This window comes from Temnothorax longispinosus, chromosome 10 (genome assembly GCF_030848805.1).
Source record: "Temnothorax longispinosus isolate EJ_2023e chromosome 10, Tlon_JGU_v1, whole genome shotgun sequence".
Lineage (NCBI taxonomy): Eukaryota > Metazoa > Arthropoda > Insecta > Hymenoptera > Formicidae > Temnothorax > Temnothorax longispinosus.
In genome coordinates this window covers 15,313,438-15,329,734 of record NC_092367.1, presented here as the reverse complement: position 1 = coordinate 15,329,734, position 16,297 = coordinate 15,313,438, and the positions used below count along the sequence as shown (strand labels likewise).

The window sequence follows — 16,297 nt, the reverse complement described above, 5'->3', positions numbered from 1 at the left end:
TATGCATGTATATGTCGAGCGACGTTTATTCATTCACTTTTATGAATATTCTTGCAAACCTGTTTCGAGGAAGACTTAATTTCGCGAAGGAATGATAAATTACAAGATCTCTTCAGTTATTTTATCGCGGTCTTGAGCAACTTGCATTTATCGTGGACCTTTTTTTTTCATTCGGACGTAAAAGTGAACATTATTTTAAAAAAAGAGTTACACTCTTGCGATAAATGAATTTTCAATTGATTTTCCAAATTGACGAAAGAATTTTACTGTAAGATTACAAATTTAAATTGAAGACTTTTATGTACGGAGCTAAAAAAGAATCTGTAGAATCGGATCGGAAGTGGGATTATCATTGGGACGGGAAGAAAAAAACGTGCCAAGATATTGCGCGAACGTTACTGAAAAAATACCATTGTTTATTCTCTATTAAAATTATAATCCTTACGTCTATTAGCAAATTAAACTGCGAACGGGCTCTCGTCAGCCGAAGAAGGCGTCATCGCCGGAGCCCTCGGGCGTGCAGTTCTGCAGCAACGACGCCGGATTCGACATGTCGCTGACGTCGCCACCGACGACGCCGTTGCCGCCGTTACCGGCGCGGGGGGGTTTCACATCTTGGCCCTGCGAGGAAGCGTCGTAGACCCCGCGGCTCGCGTTCTGCTGCTGCTGCTGCTGCTGATTCTGCGAGTTGATCTCGTTGTAGACCAACTCCTGAATCTTGAGACGTACGAACATCTGCCGGTCGAGCGGCAGGCTCCTCAGGGGATTTCGCACGCTCATGAGGAAGTGATAGGTATCGTCTTCGTCCTCGGCGCCGATCGCCAGTCTCTTCTGCAGCGACTCGTACCGCTTTCGATCCACCTCCACGCCGTAATCGTTTTCGAGGGCGTCCATCAGCGCCCGCTTCCGACCGATTATCATCTTGTTCATCTTCGGCGGCGGCATCACCTGATGCAGGCCGTCATCGTTGGACAGCAACGACTGACAGGAGTCACCGTCCAGGTCGTCGAACTGCGTCTCCTCGTGGCCCTCGAGAATATCGATTTGCGGCTCGATCTGCGTGCCGTCCGGCGACGAGCGCATACCGACCGTCGCGCCCACGCAGTTCTGCGACAGAGCGCAGCCGATCACCCTCGAGTTCATTTGGTCCCGCAGGAAGAACAAGCTCTTGAACCAGACCCACTTGGAGTCGTGCTCGGTGCCGCCGATACCGTCGCACTTGCCCCGATAGGTCTTTTTCAGCTCGTTCCGAAAGTTGTCACGCAGGTGTTTCCATTTGGACTTGGCGACATCCGCTGGAACAGAGCGATGGGCCACGTCTTTACGTGCGAAACTTGGAACGATCGTTGACGAATGATCGTTAACCTACTCCGAAACCTCGAAAGCTAATTTAGCAGATAGGCACTCGTTAAACTTTTCTCCAATTTAGCGACGCGATGTTGGAGTAAAAATCATATTTAAGCGTCGTCTACAATGGCAGCAGGAGTATACAGTAAGACGTAAGCAGTAAGCTATTGACCAACCATAGTCGATTATTCTTGAATTGCAAAAATCCCATTAGTCAATAACTTATTGCTTACGTCTTACTGTATACTCCTGCTGCCATTGTAGACGACGCTTAAGTGAATACATGAAAGAATTGAAATTGCCAAGTTTCTATTCGTAACCAATTAGAATGATAGATATTTGTTAACGAGGGATCAATCAAGTTCGACTTATTTTTTTTAATTATTTTAATCATTTCAGCATTAAGGGAAGCATCTCTCTCTCCCAGACTATTATCCTACGATCGGCATTACTTTCGCTCGTTGTGACAGGCGTGTTAGCGTTCCGCGCGCACGTGCTACCGCGAGCAATCGTGTCGTAACTCGTAAACACGCTCGCGAAGGAAAAAAAAAAGAAGGAAACCCGCGCCAACCCGTCGCGCGTATCCCGCGGCATCGGCGTGCAACCTGGCGGAGATCCGCGCGAACTAGCAGCCTATCTCTCCTTTCGCAAGCTATCGACCTTCCGGACGAGCGGAGCGGTGAGCGGTTCCAGCGAGCGGTCCGCGCTCGCGTTCGGCCGCCGCGCCGCGCCCGGCTCCGCGATCGCGAAACCCGCTCGACTCTTCATCTTTACCGACGCCTCTCTCGCTTTCTCTCCCTATCCTCCTCGATTTCGTCCGCCTTCGTCTCGATTCGTGTTTCGCATTTACGCATTACGCATACCGAGATATGTCGAACGACCTCAGGGTCGCGGAGCTCGTACGATCATACATTGTACAGAGTACAGACCTGGCGACCAATCGACTCGTACCGCTCGTACCCAGCGTATCCCACCCACCCGTCGAGCGACCAACCAATCTCGCCAGCAACCAGCAACCACCCACACGTGCACGTGCGTGGCAACATGTACGCAAACGCAAACGTATCGCGTAACGCAGGTCGCAGGGATATCCGTGAATTCGCGGGGAGGAGGAGAGCATCGTCCGTCGATCGCGGGGCCGGGGACGGCGGGGACGGGAACCCGGGGGGGAACCCGGGTGTCCCTATACTCACTCGACACCTCGCATGCCCTCGCGATCTCCCGCCACATCTTCAGTATGACGTCGCGGTTGTGGTAGTTGACGTTCTTCTGGTCCCAGATCGCGGGCCTCGCGTGCACCTCGTTGATCAGCCGCTGTAGGTCCATCGTCAACGCGCTCCTACGCCCGCCGGCGTTGCATCGCCTCGGCGAGCGCTTGCCGGCGCGTCGGTTGAGATGCGTCACGCCGGCGGTGCCGACGGAGGAGGCGGCCGCCGCGCGCGTGCCGCTTCCTCCGACGCGTAGCTGCTGCTGCTGGCCCTCCCCGCCGCCGCCGGCCGCGGTCTGCTGCTCGCCGAGGAGGCGGCTCCTCAGTTTATCGACCCGCGCCGCCGCTGGGTCTGTCTCCCCGGTGGCTGCGTTCGCGACGGCGTCGGTGTCGGCGTCAGCGTCAGGCTCGAGGATGACGACGGCGTCGTCGGCGGCGGCGGTCGCGACGGGATCCTCGGCTACGACGGCGTTACCAGTCGACGTGGTAGCGACGCCGGGCACGTCGTCGTTGCTCGTAGCGAGTCGCTGACGCCTCCTCTTCTTCCTCTTGCGTCTCGCGACGCGGCAGGTGGCGGCGGCGGCCGAGGAGGTGGCGGAGGTGGTGGTAGTAGCGACGGCGGCAGCGGTGGCAGTGACGGCGGCGGCGGCGGCGATGCTCGCGGCGGAGCCGAGCCGAGCGGACGAGCGTAAGCGGGACGAATCCAGGGCTATGATATCCTCGTCGGCTCGTGCGCGCGTGTCGTCCATGCACGCGCGCGGGCCAGTCGGGAAGGACGCGGCGTACACACGCGACTAAACGAGACCTCGGGCCAAAAAACGAAGATAACGACGACGGAGCAACGTTTTTGACGACGACGACGACGATGACCGTGGCGGCTGACGTTTTAGGGCTGCTGACGCTGATGAGACACGCGCGCGGGCGCGCACGCACGAGGACGATAACAACTCTCTCGCGCTGGCCTGCGCTGGCCTCCTGCTCCCTACGACCGGGCAGAGGAGAGTACGAGCGAGGAGGAACGGAGCGAGTAGTAAGCGGACAGAGAGCGCGCACGCACGCAACGCACACACACGCTCCGGCGGTGTGGTGCTACTCGCGCGCGTCGCGACGACGCGGCGACCACCGCGGGAGCCTTCGGCTCCGCTCGACCCCGGCGCTCGGTCCCGCTCGGCACCGCTCGGCGCGGCTCGACCCGACTCGATTCGACTCAGCGCGCGGCGTCTCCGCGCGGCTCCGCGCGCGCGACGCGGACGACGCGCTGCCTCGCGCGCGCGACAGACAGAGAGGCCCCGCGCGTTGGTAAAGGGGGCGGGTGGAGAGAAGCGGGCTGACGCCGAGCGAGTAAACCACCACCGGCTCGGAGGAGCGAGAGCAGGGGCGGAGGTACGCGCGCACCCGCGAGTCCCGAATCCCGAAGCGGATTGGGAGTATCGGAGGAGAAACGCTAATTGGAGTATTCGCGGAATTGTACGCAACGCGACGAAAGCGGCCGAGACCTACTTGCGCGGACAGCGTTGTATGGAAATAAAATGTACATATGTTGCCGGTCGGGAGAGTCGTCGACCGACGATTCATCAACCCCCTAACGGCAAAGCCATCTTCTCTAACCGCTAATTCTTAATCTTACAGCTCCCGCAACTTCAATGAAAAGGAAATTACTCTCGTTTCTATTGAGAATAAGAGCTTTTTATTTCCCAGGAGAATAGTTCTTTTCCCTGTCGTTTTTTTCTCCGGACCTTTTTTTTCGCTCGTTATGTATTTGAAGCGTAACTTAGAATCCGTTATTAAATTAGGATAAGCTCCGCAACTTTGGAGCGTGTTATTGATTATTTTTTAAAACCCACAAATTTAATAGCGTTTCAATACTCGATCAAGCAATATTTTTTTTTCGACGAACGAGAAGCCAGAGGAGCTTCTCGCTTCGGACGAGCGAAACGTTTGTACGCCGAAAACGAAATGCGCCTTGGCGTTTAATGCGTGTCCGCTACTGAATGGGCGTGCAGCTGCAGTCGCGTCACCCGCTGCGAAGCGGCGCATCCGCTCTGCTCGTCAGCTTTATCGCGGCTCCGCCGCTCCGCGCGTAGCCGCGCCGCGCCGCGTCGCGTCGCGTCGAAACGAACGCGCTCATCGTCGTCCGCTCGTTAAGCTTGTCTCCGCTCGGCTCTGCTCGACTCGGCTCGGCACCACTCGGTCGGCCTCGGCCTCGAACATGGGCCGTGGCGAGCCGCGCGATGTCCAGCATCAAGCCCGCAATTCGGCTGGAATCTCTCTCGGCCGTGATTTCAGGACCGAGAAGGAAAATCGATACGGACGCGAAGTCGCAGCGCGTCGGAAGGAAACATTACAAGGCTTGAGCTATTTCGTAACGGGAACTGAAGTCGAAACTTGTATAATTATAAATTCTTAATAACGTTTATAGGCGGTATAGATAAGATTGAAGATAGGCCGGTATTTTTCAATTTGCTAATTAAATTATCGTTAGAATGTTGCAGATTAACATCTCGACCGTTATTAACGCGACCACTTAGGTATATCGGATACTCCGATCAAACTGTCACGTCCCATTGGATCAAGTGAAGGTATCATGCGACGCTACGTGTGCTCCGCAGCATTGCATCTGTGCAAATACGACTAATTTTGTTTATTAATAGGCATGTACTCGCGCGACCGACTTCGCGAAGTCAAGACGACGCCGCGACGGCGCTCCTTTAGCAACAACCTTGCCCCCATACGATCCCGCTTCGTGATTCGCATTTCTATTAATAGTCGCTTCAGCCGGGATGTATTCAAGGATCTGCCGAAGTAAAGGACTCTGCGAAATCGCGCGAATAATCGTAAAACGAGAAACTTGTAACATTCGAGAGACTGTGTTACTGAAAATTTGCTGAAGAACGTGGGCATCATAAAGGTTGTAAAACCAATATATGCAAATTCGTAGAATCAAGGATAACTACAATCTAGAAAAAAAAAACGTAATACATAATGCAGCGCGCAGATTGATTTAAAAAAAACATTTTCGCGAGAGAGATATCTCCGATATTCGCCGCAATCCGGCGTACGAAATCAATTTTATTCACGTCCGCCATACGAGCGAATTCGGAGGAAATTATGTTTCGAACGCGAGAGAGAGAGTTCGAAGAAAATTAATTTCCTCCGAAATCAGCGTTTTCACCGAGAGCGTCGCGTACAATTTGACCGCGCGCTTATCTTCGCTCCGTATAATCCCAACAACGGTCTCGCCCGAGCCTTTATCTCCGTTTCGCCGCATTTCCCGCGTTTCTCCGCATATGCACATGCACCCGTCGTCGCGCCGCCTGCTAATCAGCGCCCAAGTTGAAGTAATATGTCGGCGTGTGTCTCATATCAGTTCCTGCCCGGTCGGCAAATACAAAGAGACAAAGGTGGAAAAGAGAAAATCCCCGTTAGTTACATCTGCCGTTGTTCCCCCGCCGCGAAACACATTTCGGATTAATAATACCGCGTCAGACTGATGTGGGTACAGAAATTGAAACGGAGTATGCACTAGAGATTTTAGAGCTAAAGTCACCCCTTGTCCCCTGAAAACTAGTATCTAAAAGAGACGGTAAATAAATTGCATCGTAAAAAGATCGAGCATTAGCTTAAAGTATTTCTCGAACTTATATATATGTAGTAATTTCCGAGTTAATTTCTTATATACGTAAATTTTTTTTATTATCTGAAAAGATCGCTATCGAGTCTTGCAAATTTTATAATTTATTTCAATTTTATAATTTCGTCATCGATAATGAATCTGTGACTAATTTAATTAACTAAGTCTCGCACTCGGAAGATCATTTCAACATCATTCAATGATCGAGACAATTGGGAAATCAGCATTACGACAGCTTCCGGTAAATCCGCCGAGTAAATACGACGAGTCAGTTTTGCCGAGGTGCATCAGAGATATGTATCTGAGCGCAACAATGTGGTTCATAATCCTTCGGCATGCAGGTATCACGATCAATAATAGGCAGGGATGTTGGATACTAGGTGCGCATAGACGGACAATATAGCGCGGCTTTCTCTCGGTTCTCTCTATATTGAGTATCTGATCCAGTATGTGCGGCACAAGCCGGATATAGGTATGCCTGCTCGGCATCATCGTGGATAATGCAAGCACGCGATTCCGCCATGAGTCGCGCGATTCGTCCTCCCGACAGTTGAAATATTGCGGACTGTCTCGAGTCTCGAGCAAAGTAGAAAAATCGAACTTGCGAGAGTGGGGATTCGTAACGTACTCATGTCGTGCAAGTTTATACAATCTATAGATATTATTTATATAATAACAATTAGATAAAAATATTGTATAATTTTGTACAAAAAAAATCACGTGCAAACGTAGTTGAATTCGAATAAAAAGATTTCGTGCGAAGCATAAATGCTTTAATTCTCCTGCATTCGCTATGAATGTTGTGTAAATTTGCATTTGCAAATGTTGTTTTTGTAACACACGTGTACATTGATTATGCAGGTTACGAATGTTAATTAATTTATATAAGCAAATAGGGAGTCTTTGCATCTAGATACACCTGGTAACAGGCAACCAGCGCCGCATGTGCGTATTAACGCGTAATGTTCACTAGGGGAAAGGCAATGCCATTAAGCTTTAGCTCTTGTGATATTAAATTAATTCCTTTTATTAATTAATGACAAAAGTAAGGTGATAACGCCAAGTATAATCTAATAAGTAACACATTCTATTTAACTATTCGCCGCTCTTTACTATACTAACAAATTGGTTTCTATTAGAACTCTGGGTTATCTTAAGCAAAGTCCGATGAAGCTCGAGATTAGAAGGGATAAATCAATAAAGGTATTCGGGTGGGCATAAATGGTGGGATGGACAGAATGAGGTACACATAATATTAGTATTACAATCGGCCGGCACTATCGATCGGCGGTTCGTGCTCGCGATATCCGCAATGTTGTATGTATAAGCAAGATTACCGCGTGCGCCTCTCGCGATATCCCCGGAGACCACCCCCCGTGGACTTTCATGGAGCTATCTCTATGCAGATTGCGCTATCGCCGTTCGCGACCGAAACAACGAACGGCGCCAAGACGCGACGTGCCCGGGAAACCTGGCTAAGTTTAATAAGATTAAGCGGCAGGAGTGCGCGCAAAGTTATGGCTTAACAATGTTGTAAGTAATGCATATTGATCGTCGCTTTAGACAGTTTGACTACTCGCCGTTTGCTCATCGAAACTACCGTAGTTTGCCGTCGCTTATATGAACACGGTACACCTCACGAAATGGTTTTTTAGCACTCTGTGAATTTTACGCGGTGCTCTGTCTTAATTATTGATAATTATATTATTATCGAGTAAAAATAGATAGCTTATCTATTTTTTATCTATATTAACTATCGTTTATCAAAGATTATTATACTTTCACCGTAATATCTCCGCTCGTAGAACACGTAGCGGAAAAATAAAAACACTCTGATTACATAAATCGACCCCAAGATATCGATCAAGCCTACTTAGAACTGGATCCGTTTACTGGTTATTGAGATCTTAAAATTTCGGGTACTCGCAACTCGTGCGTTCGCGTAAAAGAGTCTGCGGTCTCGCTTCGCGTGTACTTGGCGCGAGACACTACCGTGTCTCTTGATATTTTGCAACTATTATCGTCCAAGTGTTGTAGTATTGTTGAATGATAAAAATAATTAATGTCTTTCTTTTATTAAAAAGAATGTATGTACTTGTGAGGATACGTCACATCGATAAGCCAGTTGATTAAACAAGAAACACATCTTCAAAACCAATTTTATGAAGCAATTGAATTAATTACTTTGTACAATGAAATGCGAATCGATCGGTGATAATATCCATTTGTAAAAAAATTCAAAGATTTAAGCATAATTGACTTATATTTTTGTAATGCAAAGTAACAAATATTCTATATAGAACAATAAGGATTAATAAAGTTACATTTCCGCAATATGGAACAATTCGTCTATTATTTCCTTGCGATTTGCCCGTGGAATCTTTGTGTTCCACTCATTAACTGTCGCACCAAAGATCGTCATGGAATACTCCTCAATGACCGGTAATACGTAACCTCGGAAAACCACTGTGATTATTTTAGACAAGATGTTCACAAGAGGATCCAAAAGATGGCCCTCGAATTTTATGTCGTATTTCCTGCGAAAGATGAAAATAAAAAGGAAAGTAAAGAGACTGTCAAACGAATAAAATTCGCGAAAGCCTATGATACTTTTGTTAAATCGTAAGATAAACTTGCGAATAAAGTCAAGAGTTTAGATCAATATTTCCTAACAACCAGTAAAACAAATAGTATTTACAAGTGCTGATAACAAAATTAGAAAATCAGTGAAGTATATCTTTAAAAAAACTACGATAAAAGTTCGATTAGAATTGTTTACAAGATGATCATTGTCGTTTCTCGATTACGATTGACACTTATCACTCTTATCAGTTATTTCAGTCAGACTGTGATTATTATCTATATTGTTTCGCTACTGCTCACCTGTTCAATACGCCGTTACAAAAACAACTTGATACCAAAAATTGATAAATATTTGATGCCGCGCTGATTTACGTGATCGCGCAAAGTCCCTACGCGTCTTTTATGCACGACAGGCGAATAATAAGAATACAAAAAGCAATATTTACCCGACTTTAGAAAATTCGATAGAGTGGAGGATCAACTGGTATTCATTCAGATCGATCATCATCACGACGTTGACATCAAGTTTGTAAAAACGACCATATACATCGCCCTGTCTATTATATAGTAAATACTTCAGATCATATTCGTAGTTGAACTGAAAATTACATAAATGTAAGTTAAGATATATTCGTTCTGTAAATTGCAGTGCTTTAATACATTTAATATTAATTCTAGTATCACGTCTTGTGCTTACGTCCATAACGTCAAATCCCAAGTTCATATCCAACGTCAATTGTTTGGGCTTGTATATCACATCTACGTGGCTGGTGCGTTTTATGAGCGATAAGTTTTGCACCCACCCTTTCTTGAGGTCGACGCTTCCCTTGAGTTTCCCAGGCTAAAAGTATTATTTCGAAATATGATCGGAATGAGACGTATTAATAGGCCTTATCTGTCATTTTGGTATCTTATAAAGATAAATTTCGATCTATCATAGTCATCATCAGTTTACTTTCTCTATAAAATTTTACAAATCCGGGGGATAAAGGTTTCATTGTTAGTTTTATTCTTACCAAATTTGGGAAAATATGTTCGGAAAGATCGATGATTCGTAAAGGATCCATTCCATTTTTCAGGATGAACTCACGTATGGCAGGCAATAGAGCATCAACTGTCTTATCAACATTCGCCCTTATTTCATCACTAAAACTGCATAGTACAAAAATGTACGTTTCTTGGACGCTTCATTCATAATTCACTCAAACGAAACCGTAATACGTAATTTCCTTAGTGCACATATAACATATATAAAAGCTTTACGTTTTATTTTTTGAGAAATCGAAAAAGTGTACCATTTTTTGCAGTTATCTTAAAGTTATTTGCAAGCTGCAACATTAAAGACACACGAGAAAGATAATTCTTCCCCCTTGTAAAACGCAATGCAAAGATTTGGTTACAAAACGATCAAATAACAAATAAAATTATGAAAAATTATGAGAATACGAACTTACATATGATTCTGTTCGTCTATAAGAGGCGTACCGTGCACCATACACGCTACAATCACGAGGAGGAAAGTCAATTGTATTTGTCCGGCCATGATTGCGCTAACAATTTAACTACAAGAGATGTGACGATTTCTTCTGTATTTATTGCCTGTCCCCATCTTCTACATTTATTGACCGCACGTCGTCACTTGATTGACGTCTTATCGATTTGATAATATTCTAAGCGAGTGGATATCGCGTTTAAAAATCTAAAAGCTTCTTTTTATCTGATATATGTGATATATGTATATATATTATATATATCATGTATATATGAAACAGCATTGCCGAAATGCTTGCAGCATCAAAAATTGCAGTATATGCAATTAAAAAGAAATTCAAATTAGAATCAAAAGCCATACGATCCAAGCTTAGATCTTTGACAGTCTTATATTAGTTTTTGTGTATATATAATATATATATAGTATTTATATATACATACCGGTTATTGCGATAAATATTACCACATGCCTCGGTAGTCGAATTGGTACGACGCCCTTCACAGAATGAAGGAGGTTTCAGGATCGAATCCTGAGGCAATATTTTTTGCAATAAATTCTTTACAGTTTTTAGATAATTAAATTGAGTCGATTTAATTCCGGGGAAGGAAGGGTTTTAATTCCAACAATAACTGTGTTTCAAGTCCGACAAATAATCGGCGCGCAGTTAAATAAGTTGAAAAGAAATTCTTTTTATGTCGATGGAATAGGTTGCACTGGTGAATAAATGCACAAACATTTAAAAAATGTAATGCATTTATAAAAACGTAGGATATAAAATTATACATATATCGTATTAGGAAGTCAACACATTCAATTTTTGTTCAGCACTGATTCCATATTCGTAATTTTCGGCAGTAACCAGCTTGCTTTTATCGATTGATTTATTTCATCGAAGTATGTTTAAATTGCATTCGTCGCTTCTTCCTGAACGAAGTTTACAATCGTGTTCTTAAAGAACGGAGTTATAACATTGACGATATAAACGTGTTTACCTAATCCACTAGTCCGTTCTTATTTTCGAGTATCACTTTAATCTTACTGTAATAATATAATGCGTAGTTGAATAATTAAGCTTATAAAAGATTTCTTTATACAGATAACATAAATATATTATGAGAAAGATATGGATTCTATTACACAATAATTTGCGATTAATAGACTTTACCCTGGAATTTGTAACTCGAACTTGTCGAGAGATAAAGTGTGATTCATTGAGTTGAATCTGACGACAGTTTTAACGCGTACATTTGCCGACAAAACTAGAATGCGGCCCTTCAAATTGAAAAAGACCAGGTTTACGGTAAAACTGTACGTTCCCTAAATACAAAGAAAAATATAGTATCATCAATATAGTATATCATGTAGTATATAAAGGAGACCGGGGCACCGTGAGCCACAAAAATTCAAACTTGAAAAGTACCTTTAAATATAAGATTTTTTGTCTCATTTTTTTTAATAGCTATTAACAAACTGTCGTCAGATTCAACTCAATGAATCACACTTTATCTCTCGACAAGTTCGAGTTACAAGTTCCAGGGCAATGTCTATTAATCTACACAAATTATTGTGTAGAATCCATATCTTTCTCGTAATATATTTATGTTATCTGTATGAAGAAATCTTTTATAAGCTTAATTACTCAATTAACTCAAATAAGCGTTATATTATTACAGTAAGATTAAAGTGATAATCGAAAATAAGAACGGACTAGTGGATTGGATAAACACGTTTTCGTCAATGTCATAACTCCGTTCTTTAAGAACACGATTGTAAACTTCGTTCAGGAAGAAGCGACGAATGCAATTCAAACGTACTTCGATGAAATAAATCAATCGTTAAAAGCAAGCTGGTTATTGCCGAAAATTACGAATATGGAATCAGTGCTGAACAAAAATTGAATGTGTTGACTTCCTAATACGATATATGTATAATTCTATATCCTACGTTTTTATAAATACATTACATTTTTTAAATGTTTGTGCATTTATTCACCAGTGCAACCTATTCCATCGATATAAAAAGAATTTTTAAATGGCATATACTGCAACTTTGATCATATATACATGACCATCGTCCAAAAGAATCAAATTGTGAAAAAGAAAAGAGAGAAAAAACTGTACAAATAAATAAATTAAAAAATAAATTATCAATAAATGTGGGTATCGTTTTTATTAGACATTAACTTCTTTTACTATTTAATTTACCAGATAATTTTTAAAATTTATATATGTATATGTATATTTATTTACGTATATTCTAAAATGATAAACAATAAAGCTATTCAAATTATCAGTCATATATATAGACGGATGTGTATATATATATACACATGCGGACATCTTTCCTTCCATTCATTAGTGAAATCATCGCTAATATTACAGAATATGAGATGAAACTCTTGCAGTTTTGGACATTGTTCCAAAATTATGGAATATCTGTCAGGTGTTATAAATGTTTATCTATATATATAAAATAGAATGTCTGTATGTATGTATGTATGTTCTTTATACACTCTTAAACTATTCGACCGAATTTTTACCAAAAGTATATAAAATAGGGGTAGAATTTTCCGGGGAGTGTTATAGAGTGTATAGTTTTTCGTTATCGATTTTTTTGAGAACCGGTATCCGAAATTTTTCCAATTTTTCGGGAAATAATTGACCAAATCTTAAAAAATTGTATACAAAATAGGGGTAGAATTTCCCAGGGAGTGCCATAAACTGTATAGTTTTTTGTTACCGATCTTTTTGGGAATTGGTATCCGAACTGATAAAGGAATTTTTTTCGATTAAGGATATTAAAACACAAATGAAGTCGTTTGAAGAAAAACGACTCCCGGGCGAAGCCCGGGTAACCAGCTAGTACATAATAAAGATGTAATTGTTGGCCAGTCAAATTAGACATTTGAGGTCGAAAGTGATGCGAACTTTTTTATTTCTTTTTAGGCGTGTAGGGGGTGTTTAAAAAAGCTTATTTCTGAGTTGTCGTGTTATTTGACCCAGAGCTTTTTGAGGGTAGGAGGGGAAACCAAAATTTTCGCGGTTTTTTGCATTTATCTCGTTTCGATTAATAGATAGCACTTTTTCGCTAGTGAGAAAGTTGTAGGGCTTGAAAAAACAAAGAAAATGAGCGGTGACTCGTTCCGATTCGTCAAAAATTGAGCCGAGGAGAGCCTCCGGAAGTCGTGCGTGTCGAGTCGAGCGTTCGGAACTCGGCGCGTTTTTCACTTCTGTCTTTTTTCTGATAAATGCAATCGAAAAATGACTAATATGCAATAATTAATGTAACTGAACAATTTCTTAAATTAAAATGACTATTTCGTGCCGATCACATGACTTTCGGGCTCTCTACTGTATGCAATTTTCAATGAATTTCGATGTAAGGTGCGGCTAATGGTAGGTATTTTCATCCTCTACAAGTTTCATATTAGTCATTTTTCGATTGCATTTATCAGAAAAGAGACTAACTAACCATTTTATTACTAAAATTATATAATTTTTACAGTGTTTTAATATTGCAAAGATAAAATTAATATAACTTTTTTGAGATGCTCGCAAGAGAAGCAAACACAAATTTTGATAAAACGGTAATATGTATTTTAAAAGAAAATTAATTCCAGCTATAGCCACTTATTTTTGAGTCCTTAATTCGCCACACTCCGATCCGTGAGACTTTGTCGCATTGTCATTTTTATTCTAATTAATAATTTTAAGCTTGTACTTTAGAAATTGGAAATACCGACTTTGAATAAGATGTTTATGATAATATCAGGTCAAGAAAATGATATAAATTTAAACTAAACTTATTATAAGAAAAATGGAAAATTATGTTGTTATGTGAAAACTAGAAAACCGAAAAACGCGCGCGCGCTTTCAACGGTCCACTGGGCCGAAATGTGGCAAGCTAAGATTATAAAAAGAACTTACAAGACAATCCATAATTTTCGTAAATTCTTACAGTCAGCGAGATCATTAATGTCCTGAACTATAACACAACAGAACCTTAGTATTAGTACTTCTAAGTTATGTCATAAATTTCTCAACTTTATTGCAACTACGCGGTCTAGATCTAAAAGCAATAGAATACGCAAATCTAACACCCGCATAAGTTGAGTTTATTGCAATATTTTGCAAATGCGTCGAGTATCTATAAATGTGCAATAAAGGTTTAATTGTTCTAAAATCTAAATCATTTAGTGTTTTCAGATACAAAAATCCTTCGTCTTCATGTAGAATCATTTTGTCAGATCTAATTCTGAGAAAAATATATAACTTTTGTATATATTGCAGGCATAATACAAAACCAGGCATTTTATAAAATACCTAAGTCAAAATCAGGCATTTTACAAAAAGCCGGCACAATATCATGCGCATGTACCTACTTATAATGCATCATTTAGATTTCGCTTAAATGTTTAAGATGTATAAGAGTTTATGTCAGTGTTATGGAAAATAATTTGCTGATATGTGTGTATAAACAGTACACATGTAGACGGGGGAAGGGCGGAGCCCTCCCTCGCCCACGCACACATTTGCAAAATTTTTTTTATTATATTATGTACAAAAATCATTTCCAAACTCTTATTTCTTATCTAAAATTCTCGTTATGTCGGCTTTTTGTAAAATGCCTGATTTTGCCTGCAACGTATATGACTGCAGAATACGACGTTCGAAATGTCGAACATATATACATATATACAATATTATATATATATTCATATATATATATATATATATATATATATATATATTGCACTACAATTCAGATAACTCTTATTCAAATAACTCTCAACATTTTCAACTATAATGATGTTTTATATTGTGATGATTGTGATTATTATATTATTGCAATAATATGAAATTTCAAAGACAACTTGTCTCTTTCTATGCAGCTATTTAACTTACCTTAAATTTCGTATCTCACAACATTCTTATATGACATTATGTGCAGACTTCTTAATGTGTCTAAATACGCAAATAGTGTATATATATTGTTATTAGTTTTGATAGATATCATATTAATTATTTTCAAATACGATTTTGATAATAGTACTCCTTTTTATTATATAATATCTATATATTTTTGAATAATTTATTTTTCAAACAAATATATAGGAGAAAGAGGCACGGAATTCTGTGTCACATGGAATTAATCACATATTTTTGCAAGAGTCCTGTAATCTATTTCTTTTATTTTGTATATGTATATGCACAAAATACAGCACATATATCTCGCCAATAATACAGAAATTCACAAATAGTACAAATAGTATATCGAATGTCCGATAATGTTATATATTCAAAAGAAAGATTCGTTTAAGAAGGACAAATATATGTCTTTCAGTTTGAGACTCGCAATTTATTTCGGATTGTAACACAAATCATATAATTTGTAAATCTAATAATTAAAAAAGAATGTATATATTCAAATTGAGAAAGTTCTAACTCTCGAAGACCAGTTAAATTATAGAAGAATATAATGAGATGTTATGGTGTTGCATTAACAAAAGACCTCGCCATGCCATATATCCCTACGGAAATTGGGTTTCGGTAAAATTAGCTAAAACTTTGGAAATAAATTATAATTTATGTAATGCTGATGAAAAGTCAATGGGCAAGATTCACAATAATTAATCGTTTAGATGTTATCTGCGTTCAAAAGTCAAAATAAGGCGTTATGTCAGTACACTATTGTAGGATTGCAAGTGGATTGCAATGTATTATTCTACAGAATAACTCACACAACTTATTTTTTTTTTAAATACAAAAATATGTGAAAGAAAATATGTACATGCTATATACATGTACGTCAGTTATGTTATAAGATTATAATTCATATAATATGTATATACATTTGCATGTATACATATTTTCTTTACATAAATACATATTTTTTTATATTAACAAAAAGAATAAGTTGTGATTCTGTAGAACAATACGTTGCAATCCACTGTCCCACAATAGTACTGACGTAACGCCTTATTTTAACTTTTGATAGCATCTAAACGGTTGATTATTGTGAATCTTGCCCATTGTGA

General features: G+C 40.9%; 2 protein-coding genes across 2 annotated transcripts; both read right to left on the bottom strand.

The window, feature by feature from the left end:
* Positions 1-391: 391 nt before the first annotated feature.
* LOC139820308 (uncharacterized) lies at positions 392-3,620 on the bottom strand. The gene is made up of 2 exons (XM_071790472.1): positions 2,541-3,620; positions 392-1,295 (listed from the first exon to the last, which is right to left on the bottom strand). The coding sequence occupies exons 1-2, from the start codon at positions 3,301-3,303 to the stop codon at positions 481-483; spliced, it is 1,578 nt and encodes a 525-aa protein (XP_071646573.1). The 5' UTR covers positions 3,304-3,620; the 3' UTR covers positions 392-480.
* Positions 3,621-7,186: 3,566 nt separating this feature from the next.
* Positions 7,187-10,365, bottom strand: LOC139820309 (uncharacterized). The gene is made up of 5 exons (XM_071790473.1): positions 10,223-10,365; positions 9,785-9,920; positions 9,466-9,609; positions 9,215-9,366; positions 7,187-8,722 (listed from the first exon to the last, which is right to left on the bottom strand). Exons 1-5 carry the CDS (start codon positions 10,309-10,311, stop codon positions 8,506-8,508), a joined length of 738 nt encoding a protein of 245 aa, XP_071646574.1. The 5' UTR covers positions 10,312-10,365; the 3' UTR covers positions 7,187-8,505.
* Between the last annotated feature and the right edge of the window lie 5,932 nt (positions 10,366-16,297).

What these genes read in the sequence shown, in the direction of transcription:
- LOC139820308 (XM_071790472.1), bottom strand. Translation starts at nt 3,303, where the DNA reads ATGGACGACACGCGCGCACGAGCCGACGAGGATATCATAGCCCTGGAT. An exon ending in GAGGGCATGCGAGGTGTCGA is followed by an intron (nt 1,296 to 2,540) that starts GTGAGTATAGGG and finishes GCTCTGTTCCAG; the next exon opens with CGGATGTCGCCAAGTCCAAA.
- LOC139820309 (XM_071790473.1), bottom strand. Translation starts at nt 10,311, where the DNA reads ATGGCCGGACAAATACAATTGACTTTCCTCCTCGTGATTGTAGCGTGT. An exon ending in ATAGACGAACAGAATCATAT is followed by an intron (nt 9,921 to 10,222) that starts GTAAGTTCGTAT and finishes TGTACTATGCAG; the next exon opens with TTTTAGTGATGAAATAAGGG. An exon ending in AACATATTTTCCCAAATTTG is followed by an intron (nt 9,610 to 9,784) that starts GTAAGAATAAAA and finishes TAATACTTTTAG; the next exon opens with CCTGGGAAACTCAAGGGAAG.